Here is a 12,367-nt window from a genome sequence, read left to right on the forward strand (position 1 = left end):
TAGCTCCCAGCACCAAGACAGATAGAAAGGGGTGGTCCTGGTACCCTTTGGCTGTCACAGTATGGTAACTCCTGAGCAAGTAACCGTACCCACATGAGAGCGGGTTCAGACCAACTGGCTTCTTTTGCTATGGGCACGCAGTTATATTCGTAAAAAGCATCACTGTAATGGAAGAGGGGGCTCCCATTGCTGCAGACTGAACCACTCCAGTATAGACTGGGCTGTGGCAAAGTGGGGTCAGAAAGTTTGAAAAGGTAACAAACTAAAGTGAAGAGTGGTAAGGAGATCACTCATAACCTCAAGTTAGATCAGGAGCATCTCACCTGTGCATGCATCCACTGCTCGGCCTCACCCCGGTGCAGATGTTTGCAGCTTCACCACTTCCCTCTTTGTTTTCCTCTCTTCAGAGCAAGCTCGAGATGGTGGACCATCTTGCAAACACCGAGATCAACAGCCAGCGCATTGCTGCGGTGGAAAGCTGCTTTGGGGCTTCCGGACAGCCCTTAGCCGTGCCAGGAAGGGTCCTTCTAGGAGAAGGGATTTTAACCAAAGAATGCCGCAAGAAACCAAAGCCTCGCATATTCTTCCTTTTCAACGACATCCTCGTCTACGGTAGCATAGTCATCAACAAAAGGAAGTACAATTCCCAGCACATCATTCCCCTTGAAGACGTCACTTTGGAGACACTGCCGGACACCTTGCAGATGAAGAACCGCTGGATGATTAAAACCTCCAAGAAGTCCTTTGTGGTTTCGGCTGCCTCCCTCACGGAGAGGAAGGAGTGGATCAGCCATCTGGAGGAGTGCATCAGGCACCTGCTGATGAAGACGGGCCGGCAGCCCTCCACCGAGCACGCGGCTCCCTGGATCCCAGACAAGGCGACAGACATCTGCATGCGCTGCACGCAGACCAAGTTCTCCACGCTCACCCGAAGGCACCACTGCCGCAAGTGTGGCTTTGTCGTCTGCGCAGACTGCTCCAGGCAGAGGTTCCTTATGCCCCGGCTGTCCCCCAAGCCCCTGAGGGTCTGCAACCTGTGCTACAGGCAGCTGCTGGCAGAAAAGAAGAGGGAGGCAGAGGCAGATCGCAGGCAGCCGGAGTCAATGCGCTCTGCCATCCCAGGCTACGAACCCTCCAGTGGTGATGACAGCGACAAGTCTGATGATGACAAAGCTGACCAGTGGCCAGCAGACACTGAATTTTATACCTCAGAAGTATCCTGGTCATCTTTCCATAGTTGACCTCCTTGGGAGTCACTGGCATTTAAACACTGGGAAGCCAACTTCTGGCCTCCAATGCATGTCCTTCTTGATGCTTTCTCTGGAGGCCATGCCTAGGAAGGTGGATCTTGGCCCTTGTGTGTGGTGTCTATGTGGGGAGCGGAGATGGGGTTACCCCTCGGAGAACGTGTCTCACGTGACACGAGCACACAGAGCAGCACCTCAGTGAAGAGCATGGGCTGGGGCAGAGACCTGCGGATCAGCCTTGGCCAAATGAGCTCACCCTTCAGTGCCTTAGTCTTCTCGACTGCAAAAACAGAGCAATACACTACTAACTTCTTTTCCCAAATGCTTCGAGATCAGCTCTTGGGAGAAAAAAGGAGCAAGAAATCCTGGACGTAAACGCGCTTGCCCGCTAGCGGTGTGTTCCTCCGTTGTGGCGAGGGGCACGCTGGATGGCGTTTTCCATGAGCATTGCGTCTACATCAGAGATTCTCACTGCCGGCGTGCCAGCCGGAGGGGACAGCTGCTCACCCCTGCATGGTGAGGTCGGCATGGGCTTCCATTTCTACACTCAGGTCTCAACTTTGGAAACACTAAAGAAATGGTGCTCTGGTTGCAGGGAGTTCGTACAAGCCTCCGTGTGAGCAGCCTTAGCGAAGTGCTGGAGCATCCAGCTCTGTCGCATGGAAAGAGGCCGTTTTGGTGCTACCAGGCCAGGAGGGAGGAAGGAGAGGGGAAAGGGACAGGTAAAATTATACAGAGGGGTGAGATAAGGAGGGAGGGAACTTACTCCAGTTGACTGAACTAAGTGCAGAGCCCCAGGCCTCAAAACCAGACAGTTCCACCAGATTACTAGCAAACTGATGAACTCAAGCCTATCAGGTAAAAAGATAGCCCAGGGAAGACTTGTTAAAAGTCTTGAAAAATCCAGGAAAATGCCCCAAATTAAGATCCTGTGAAGTACAGCCCAAGGCTTTGAATGCTTACCTCGTGTCTATCAGTCACACGAGTCCAAAGTTAAGGTTCTTTATGTACTTCCAGGATTGGAGGCCAGGACTTTTACAGAGATGAACTTTAAAGTTCAAATTAAGTTAGAACTAAACCATGTTTATTCAAGTATTCTATGATAATATAGCGTGGGAGTAAATACACTGAAAATCAGACAACAGCAATTGTTTTGCAGCAGACATTTCTACAAACTCCGTTATTACTTTTAGTATATTTTTGTATAGTGTATCTTAATGCTTTGGAGAAGTAACATGGCTGGGAGTACACTGCCAATGTTATAAACAGTTTCCTTACCATGACCTGTTCCAAACAGTGTGTTGCCTGCCAGATGGCCAGAGTTAGGGGTTTTTAAATTTCAGTTCATAGTAATCATTCTTACTGTCTTTTGTAAACTGCCACTGTTCCAATGAATTTGTATCACTTGACTGTGTGTGAATAAAGATCTGGCCAACAGGAAGAAGCCAGGAAAATATGACAATAAAGCATGTTGTTATTTAAGAAGAGTCTTAAACAAGAGCCAGGATCCAGGCCCGGCTGGCCAGCGTCAGTTCAGACTCCCCAGCTGTGGGGTGGATGCTCGGGTTTCTCTTTACTGCTTGAAGGTAAGTGCGAGTGAAAAAAAAATCACCAAGTCTGATGCTTCCTTTCTATTTATACCACGTTATCATCTGACCGAGTTTTCCCAAGTCTTTGGCAATCCCCCGCAGTAGTCTATTAATTGAAACAGTATTTTTCCGGTGGGGGCACAGCTTAGAGTGGGTCAACAAAACTTATGACCTAAGCAGATGTTTTTGGGTTTTAAAGCAGTAAGTACACAAAGTTCTGTTTTTTCCATCCCTCTGCAAGCTTAGTTTGTAACTCTGCGCGGCAGTGATTGTTTTCATAATGCCTCCCACCCACCAGAAGGGTGTATGTGCTATGCAAACAGAAAACGACCTTAAAAATAAACAGCCGTGAGCAGTTCACAAGCCAAAAATAGCCCAGCCACTGAATCCGCATCCATAGTTGGCGTTCCAGTTCCCTGATCCTGAGGCGAAACTCCCAGTTTCTTCCTAGTAACTGGCTTCAGAAATGTCCTCCAGTTTTGAACCTACTCCGTAGTTCTTTAAGGGATCAGCTTTTCTTTATCTTACGTGTCCAAAGGTCTTACTATTACCAGCCCCGAAAGAGCCATGAACTGGTTTTATCCACTCGTGACGGACAGGCACGCCTCTAACAAATGCCGCCTTGTTGAGCAAGAGCGTTTCTTAATCACAGCAGGAAAAGAACCCACAAAAAAACAAACAAACAAACAACCACCAAAAACAACCAGCCCCTTTTTTCTGTGCATGCTGTAATTGATGGCCTTTCTGGACACACACCCCCCCTTCCAGCAACTGGTACGTCCTCGCTCCTTACAGGAGATAGGTATGGAGAAGAGTCAAGGGTGGAAAAGCTGCAGCGCTTGTGAATAATTGAGAATAGGGTGGCTCGCATCACACACATGCACGGCTCTCTTGAAACATGGTGTTTTGGAGGTGGTCAAGGAGGTGCATGTGAGCACTCGCACTTCCAGAGGCTTCTTACGCACGTGCTGCCCTGCGTGTGTTGCTGTGCCTCCTCTCAGAGCTCTCCCTGCTGCTGGCCAGGCGCCCAATGTTGCTCCCAGCTCCGCCGCCCCGCGGGCAGTGCCAGGGCATGGCACCGCAGCTGCTGCCCAGCGCGGAGACCGGGAAGGCTGGGGCTGCCACTGCTTCGAGAAGACCTTTCACATGGAAGCCCCAAGTAACCTAGTGACTCTTACACTTAATGCACGTGCTAAAAGGAGCCTGCCCAGGAAAACACGGGGACATTCAAACAAAGCTTCTGTCCTGCTTCCTGTAGTTTTGTTAGCCAAGCTGGGGAGCTCAGCGCTGGGATTAGACCCTGGGGCTCCTGGCTTCTGGCCGGCTGAACACATGCGTTTTACATCACGGACTGTGCTGTTATAGTCCAGCCTGGAGTTTTCCAGCCTGATTTTATCTCCAGTGCATTAATGGGGCATTTCCTGATGGTTTGGGTTTTTCCTTTTTGAGCTAAATGAAAGCCTTACCAGGGATTCATTAAAGTTTGCAAGAGCGGTAGCTTGAATACTCACTTTGGAAAAACATCTGCAGGCTGGGGAGCTTGTGGGGGTCACATCCTGCTCCTGAAAGGCTCCCAGACATGATGGGTGGGAATCATTTGCCAGAAGGGGTTCCTGGCTCAGCCCCCGCCTGAAGGTGTCACAAACCAAAGGGCACAGCACCGAGCCACCATCCCTGCTGCACACCAGCCTCAGCACTACCTGAGCCCAGGGTGTGCTGCTTCAGGAATCAGACTGCATGAAAATTGCTCCTTCTGCTCCCTTGAGCAGAAACCAGAGCCCAGGTACTTCTAGAAAAATGCAAGGGTCTTTTGGCTCTCAGCAACATGGTTTCTTTCCAGCTGGGCACACAAGAGCGGCAGGACAGTCCCTGTAGCTGTCAAGGGGCAAGAACATTAGTGCACTCAACATGGAAAGCAGAACTTGAATGTTGGCATCAGACCTGCTGAAACTGCTGGGGATTCTCCAGCAGAGAGATAGGAAAACAGAGTTAAGGGCCATGAAATCGGGCAGTCAGTCCTCTTCTGCTCTCCAAAGTTGGCAGGAAGGTGAGGCCGAGGACGGCACTACTGTAGCAGCCAGTCACAAAAGCAGAAGGAAAGGTAACAGGGAGATTTGCTCTGTATAAACTGAAAAGATCAAAGAGGTTCAACGAAACACTTGTGCTCCACTGCCCCAGGCGCAGCCGAGGCACACCAGCAGCTCTGGAGCACAGCGTGACTCAGCAGTTCACAAGCACTCGGAGGCAACAGGGTGAAGCGAGCCAGTTCCTCAGTCAGACTGGTGCTCCCAGTTACCACAGTTTTTATCCAGGCAGGAGTCCGCAGCCCCTTCCAACTCACTACTGCTGCCGGGCAGTTTCTCATGTTCCTCAGCCAGGAATTTCTGGTTAGCAGGAGGAACTGAGGAGCAAAGATGGTCCCAACTACTGCTGAGCTTTAAAGCGACGTGTCTCCAATGAGAAATACAGGCTTCTGTTTCTGACTCACTCTGCTCCAGGCCATGGATCTTTAAGAAACGTGTTGGCAGGAAGAAGACGTTACGCTACCGTCACTTCTACAGAAGACATAATATAGCAAAACAGCTTCAAGGAGCCCTTGCCCAAGACCCAAGCGCTGGAGATGCTCCAGAGCACCTGGGGAAGAATGCTGTGCTCCAGGGAAGCACAGGCTTACACCACGGTGTAAAGCACTGGGAGGGCAACACACAGCCAGGTCTGCTTCGTGTCGCATGTCAGAGGCAGGAGAAACGCCAGCGCCACACACACGTGTATGGGAAAGAGCCTCTCCTGCCCACACACTGGTGTTCATGAAACCACCAGAGAGACACAGCGGCCAGTGCTGCGGTCCCGAGGTGGCAGCCGGCACAGAGGAGGCGGGCAGAGAGGCAGCCTGGAGTACTGACGCACGCTGAGCGACTCCCTCTGAAGTCTTGGAGACGAAGGCATTTGACTTCATCTCCAGCAAGGCCCACAAATGCAAATAAACCATAAGTAGGTTTTCTGTAAACCTCTTATCAAGAGGTTCATGGCCAAGAGCGAATTACACAACCTCCCCAGTTTGCTGTCGTAGGAAGGGCAGAGAAAAAGGAGGAAGGGAGCTAGGTACAAGGTTTTGCTTTAACAGACCACTCGTGCAGTGTGCTCTCTTGCATGGTCAAACCACCCTGGGGCAGAGCATCCACTGCTGCCCGGGATGCCCCACGCACCAAGGGAACTCTGTGCCCCTGTTTGAGCTTTGTTTAGCCTCTCCTTTTTTTGTCCTAAAACCAATGTGGTTTGGTAAGAACCTTATAGAAAAAAAAAAAAACCCACAATTTGAGAAGGGAAAAGCATTAACTCAAGGCCAGGCAGGCCTCTTCTCTTCTAACAGATAGCAAGAAGAAAGAAAAAAGTCACACATGGATTTTATCAGAGGAGTTACACATAAGGTAAAACCAGACCCTTAGTGGTTTCATATACAAAGGCTCTTCCAGAGACACCAGAGGGAAAAGTATGACACCAAAGCCTCCCCATGGATCTGTTCCCCCTCCTGTCAAAGCCTGCAGGAGCTGTCACATCCCATAACACCCATCACATCCCCACGCAGCCATTAGCCTGCACTGACAACCTTGCAGAGCACAGCCCAGCTGCGAGAAGGCAGTGAGGGTGAGCGTGTGCTGGGGGACCCTCTCTGCCAGTGCTGGGGCTGCAGAACGAGCCCCGTCCCTGGGAGCACAGGCAGAGCAGTGCTTGCAGGAGCACTCCTCACAGCCATCCTTGAAAGGCTTGAACAGCTCAGACACCACGTTGCAAGACAGCAAACCAAACCCACAAACCAGAGCCACCAGCATGCAGGTCACCTGGTTTCCATCAAAGCCTCTGACCTGATGAGCGTTTGCTCAGCAGCGAATTTCAGGCAAACCAAACTGAGTCTCTAGCTCCTTCTGAAAAACAGCCTTGAGCACACTTGTTTACTGACCAGCCTCTGAGAGCCAGGCAGCCCAGCAAAGTTTCAGCATGCATGGCTTTCTCAGTCCAAAGGTCTTTCATATATTCCCATAAGACTTTGCATGCCATTTGCAGTCCAGCCCTGCTCCCCAGCAGTACCAGTACCAGGGCAAGCACGCCATTCCAGCGGTTGAGCTGCCCAAGCACCTTCCCCCTGCGCAGCTCTGGCAGCAGGAGGGAGCCCTGCACTGCTTGAGAGGTGTCTGCTCTCCGAGGACAGGCTGTTTTTCACTGGCTCGGCAGGATCCAGCTGCTCTCCCTGACACACTCCTAACACAGCTGGCTTCACTGAATCATCCCAGCAGAGCAGAGAGAGCAGTGACCCTGTGCATTAACCCTGCAAGGGCCTCTGCAGCAGAGCTTTCTGCTGCAATGCATGCAGGGAGACACCTTACTCCCCAAACCTCAACAGAGGTCACACCTGTCCCATGGCAGGGGAAGGACTTGTCCCACAGGGTATCAGGCTGCAGCCACATTTCTTCGTTCTACCAGTACCACGTTCAAGGAAACAGCCTTAACAATAAGAGGTTCTGCAAAATCCACTGCTAAAGAGCTACGTGTTAATCAGGAGAGGATGACAAATGGAGACTGTCACACTTTGCTATTTCAAGACTCCAGCAGCACGGCTGCTGTCCCTCTAATACAGTAGATAGAGGCATGTTACCTTCATAAATACAGCATCTGTAACGCAGCTGGTACAGCCCCTGAGCAAGGGCAGCCCCTCGCAGCATGCCCCTGGGGCCCAAAGGCAGCCCTTGCTGAGCAGCAGCACTGCAAGGGTCCTAGCAGCCGCTCAGAAGGCATCCCTCATGCCAGCTCACATTCTCTTCCTCTCCCCAAGGACACACAAGAGCCAAAGCACAGCACATGGCAGGGTGACAGAAGGGATTCAAAAGGACGCGTTTGTTGGTTTAGACCTTAGAAGTTAGAGGCAGACTGGTTAGAGGCAGACTGGTACAAATAGGGTTACTCCTGCACACAGCTTCCCCTCCACCCCATTTCAGCACCCAAACTGCTCAGGAGAACCATACGGGCAATCCATGGAGCATGTGGGGAGCCCCCAAGATTGTAACTTCTCTTCCTCTCCAGGGATGGGGGAAGGGTCCTGCGCTGGGAGCAGGCAGAGGAGCTGGTTGTTCATCCAGCATGAGCGATGCAGCTCCCCAGACACAAACTTTCACAGGCAGCTCCAGAGCCAGATGTGACACTAACAGCTGTTTGGAGCAGGGCAAGCTGCTCCACCTCCGGTATAGCTCAGCCTCCCACCCAGCAGCATTTGAGCTTTCTCCTCCCTGCCCATCCTCCACCACCAGAACTCATCTCCTGTGTTTCCAAGGCTGGGTTTTCCCGGGGCCGGCTGGCCCAGCGATGCCGATGGGACACGCGCTGCGGCCCCGAGCGTGCCAGAGCTGCCTGACATGGGGTACAGCAGGAAGGGTGACCCTCACAGCTGAGCCAGCCCTACGCAGCAGGTACCTCTGTGAGCTGGGGGTGTGCTGGCTGCAGGTTTGGGAAGAAAAGGAGGGTTTTTTTACATAAACTTTAAATTAGTTCTGTAAGAACATTTAAACATGCAAAAAGAAAACGTGAAGAACTTTTCAATCAGCATGTATAACAACTCTCTGTATAACAAATTTCCCTTCTGCAAAACAAAGCAATAGCACAACCATATCTTAATACAACTTCCACTGTACATGGGTGTGAATAATGGCAATTTCCTTCTTTAAAAATACTGTGTAGTGATTTGGATTCCAGTCTCATGGAGACATTTTCTGCTTGGTGCAAGCAATAAAGATATTTGGTTTAATTTTTAAGCTGATACTGCCACTTCGAGAATATGAAACAACAGATTGCAACTGACGAATTGAGAGAGGTTAGGGTTTCCTACCTCTGCTTAGTCACTTGTTGGTACATGGGAAAGTGCTCAGGGAGGAAGGCTCCACTCCTGAGCAGGATAAGAGGCACAAAGGCAAACAGGCAGGTCCTTCCCCTATCACAGGAAACCCCTTTTGTACAGTACAAAGCGTGCCACACTCTTCAAAACACGATTGCTTTGGCAGCACATACATTGTATTTTACTTGCAGTAGCACATATGTTGGCACAATACTGCAGAAATTGTGTGCTGCCTGTGTTTGGGGTAACATATGAAAGTAGTCTTAATAAACCAGAGCTGGAGTTCACCTACCCCAAAATCACGACGGATGGTGCATAAGAGGCACCTACAGAGCGATACTCCCGCTGCGTTAGTCTCTTGTCAGCCCGTGGCGAGAAACTTCAAGGCAGTGGCTGATCCAGGACCAGTGTGTTTAATAGTCCTCGCTGCCATCAACCTGCCCTATCATTTTCTAAACACATTTTTGTTTTGGCACCTAGAGCATCCTCTGCCAATTAGCCCCACAATTCCCTGTTACACTGTGAACAAGCACTTCCCTTCACCTTCGCAGCTCAGCACGTGCACCCTGCCCTGTATGCCACCGTATGGTTCCTCCTGTTCATCTCTGTGCCATTCACAGCCGCCACCAAAGCTCTCCCCCATCAGTGTCTTTTCCAGGTTGAACGGTTTTAAACCGGCCTCTCTCTCTTTACACAGGTGCCCTCCCATGACCTGTTATCCTTCCCTGTACTCTTTGTAGCTCTACAATGCCCTTTTTGGCTCCAAAAGGGCTAACCAGAGTGAATTGAGCAGGCTGCACAGAGTAGTCAAGATATAGCTACTCCCTGGATTCATTCAGTGACCTAACAACATTTACTCTGCTTCCTTCCCCATCTGTCCTAACCTTCTTGTTGCCTTCTGACCTGCTACTGAGCACTGCGCTCGTGTTGCCAGAAACCTGTTCACAGAGACCTCAAGCTCTTTCCTGAGAGAAAATAGGTCACTCGGAGCCCAGCACTGTGACCGTATATTCAGGGTTATATTTCTTCTGGTGGCAGTGACCAATACGAACCAATATCTACCGTCCCGCTGACCCACGGGCTCACACTGACGCTGGCAGCTGAGAGCAGGTGCCGGAGTGCCGAGGGCAGGCGGTTTCGCTGCCCAGAAAGGCTTTCAAACCTTGCAGTTAAAGTAGAGCATTTACTGTCTTCCTCCACACAGCACACACACACCCAGCATGACCTCGTTTTCCTTTGCCACCAGCACACACCAGTATGACACAGTAAGTGCAACACAGCACCAGCAGCGTGGGTTAAGCACAGCAGTGCCTGGGTTTAACCCAGTGGCACGGGGACCACATCCTCAACAGAGGCTGTATGCACGGATGGAAACAGCTGCTGCAGAACACTGGAGCCACGTTGTTAAACGCTTGCCATCGAGCTGCTTTGCATGAATATTTGAGGTTCTCAAAGATGCGCCAAGGCTAACCAAAAAAGATGGGGCAGCTTTGAAGCTGGCTCAGTTGTTGGGGTGTGAGCAGCCAGTAGTCGGTTAATTGATTTCCTGATTGCTATCTGAAGACACCATCCAATTTTGGTTTATTGCATAACAACACAGCACAGTTAAATTATGCACAGTAGAAATACACACCTTTGTCGCAAGGCTGTGTGGCAGCTTGATTAGTTAGTATCAGCAGAGTACTTTGAACACTTAAAGTGCTATGAGAGTGCTCCTCATTGCTACTTATCATTAGTGGCACAATGCGAAGGCTAATCTTTGTCCTATCCTCAGGGGAATGTGCTGCCACCATTGTCAGCAGCCCCAGTCCCACCAGGCCGGGCTGGGGGCATGAAAGCCCGAAATTAGGATTAGACTCAGCAGCAGCAGAGGCTCCTGCAGAGTTAAACTTCAGACACAGCAGAAAGCCTCAAGTATGCAGGCGGCTGCCAGACGATAGGAGGCTGTTCGCTGTGGTTATGGAACAAATATTTTTATACACAGATTCCTGGAGAGAACGGCTGGGAAAAAGCAAGCAAGCCCCTTTTATGGAAACCAACAAAATCAGATCCAAGAGCCTGCCGCACCAGCACCCTATTTAGCTTTTTAATACTGACTTTGTTCCTGCACATGCAATTAATAAACTGCATTTTGGTCAAAAGTCTGCTGTGTGAACTTCAGCTCACGGACAGGCACAGAGCAGACAGCTGACTCCTACAGATACTCCCACAAGTCTCCCGCTTTAACACAGCACTTGCTGAACTGTCCTGCCCTGTCCCCTGCTTTCTGGAGTGACTTGGAGCATTTGCTCTTGCACTGCATCTCTCCCAAGCTCAAACATTACATTCGGCTGCTGCATCTTTTGTATCCTTGGCTGCTCTAAAAGGGAGCAAGTCTTTAATTTAGTATTTTGAAAATTATGTAGGGCTTAAAATTAGCCTGGAAGGGCAAGGTAGAAAAGTTAGACAGCCCCTTGTTTTGGCCTGAAAGAGTAAGATTCTTGGAGCCAGAGAGGTTTGAGTAAATGCAGATGGCAATCAAAGGTCAGAGCTGCTCCAGCCTCCTTTCTTCTTGCGGAAAACTTCCATTAGGATCAAGCAGAATCGCCTGCTGAGGAGAGGGCAGAAATGTAGAGGAACTATCCATTGGCACAGTTAGCTGGGTGAGAACAAAAAATCATGTTTGAAATGCATACAGATATCAGAAGAACGAGCTTACCTACAGTTCTGCACCCACGACAGGTTTACCCACTGGGTCACATGCTTCAGCAGGAGGTGTGGGTCTCCTCCAGCTAGGATGGACGGTCAGGGCTACACACATACCCGCCTGGCTCCATGAGCTCTCTCACCAGGAACCCTCCTACCTCTGTAAGCATTCAGGAGCTGATTCTGACTCAGCTGGGTGATTCCCAATTATTTCGTCATTGCATCTCAACATGAGGAGCTGCTCAGAGAGCTGCAACAGGGCAAGGTAAAAATAAGGCCTTCAAAGCTTTTGTTTTATTGCATCAGTTTTGACCCCAAATTACAAAGACTATTCATCATATCTTATTTACTGATACAGAAATAACAAACCCTTCATGCTGTCTTCAGATTACACATACAAGGGAATATCTCAAAGTGGTCTACTCCGAAGCCACACGTCAGAGTGCAGGAAAGATTTAATTTCACCCTAAACCACTCCTGCCCACTGAGGCTGAGCAGAAAATAAGGAATACAAAATATTTGCATCCTGTTAGACACTCCTGTGTGGGGTCTAATTAGTTATGGTCAAACAGCAGTGTAAATCTTTCATTCCCCTGCAACAAAGAGAGGAGCTACCTTCTACAACCTAGCAGTTTCCTCTTCATCCCGATTGCTGTGAACCTCTACTAAGATTTATCACATTCCTCCTTCTTCAATGCTCATGTCCTGACTGCAGGATCGGAGGGTGTTTAGCTGCATAATAGTGCTATTACCTTTTTGTAACACACCATTTCCTATGGATAGATTACAAAGCGTTTAACAAAAAAACGCATTCAGGAATGAGATGGGAAGTTACTCAAGGTCACCCAGCAAACAAGCAGAAGAGCCAGTGAAGGTGATACCTTTTCCAAGGCCCAGCAAAATGGGCTTTCCACCAAGCCACGCTGCTGTACCTGCTGACAGCTGAAGCGTTGTCTTTGTTGGAA

The 12,367-nt window shown here is 49.9% G+C and overlaps 1 protein-coding gene across 1 annotated transcript; it reads left to right on the forward strand.

Annotated features, from left to right (window-relative positions):
• The first annotated feature begins 419 nt into the window (after positions 1-419).
• Positions 420-1,241, forward strand: PLEKHF1 (pleckstrin homology and FYVE domain containing 1). Its single transcript, XM_009978616.1, has one exon. It carries the CDS (start codon positions 420-422, stop codon positions 1,239-1,241), a length of 822 nt encoding a protein of 273 aa, XP_009976918.1.
• The last annotated feature ends 11,126 nt before the right edge of the window (positions 1,242-12,367 follow it).

This window comes from Tauraco erythrolophus, chromosome 15 (assembly GCF_009769465.1).
Source record: "Tauraco erythrolophus isolate bTauEry1 chromosome 15, bTauEry1.pri, whole genome shotgun sequence".
NCBI classification, from domain to species: Eukaryota; Metazoa; Chordata; class Aves; order Musophagiformes; family Musophagidae; genus Tauraco; species Tauraco erythrolophus.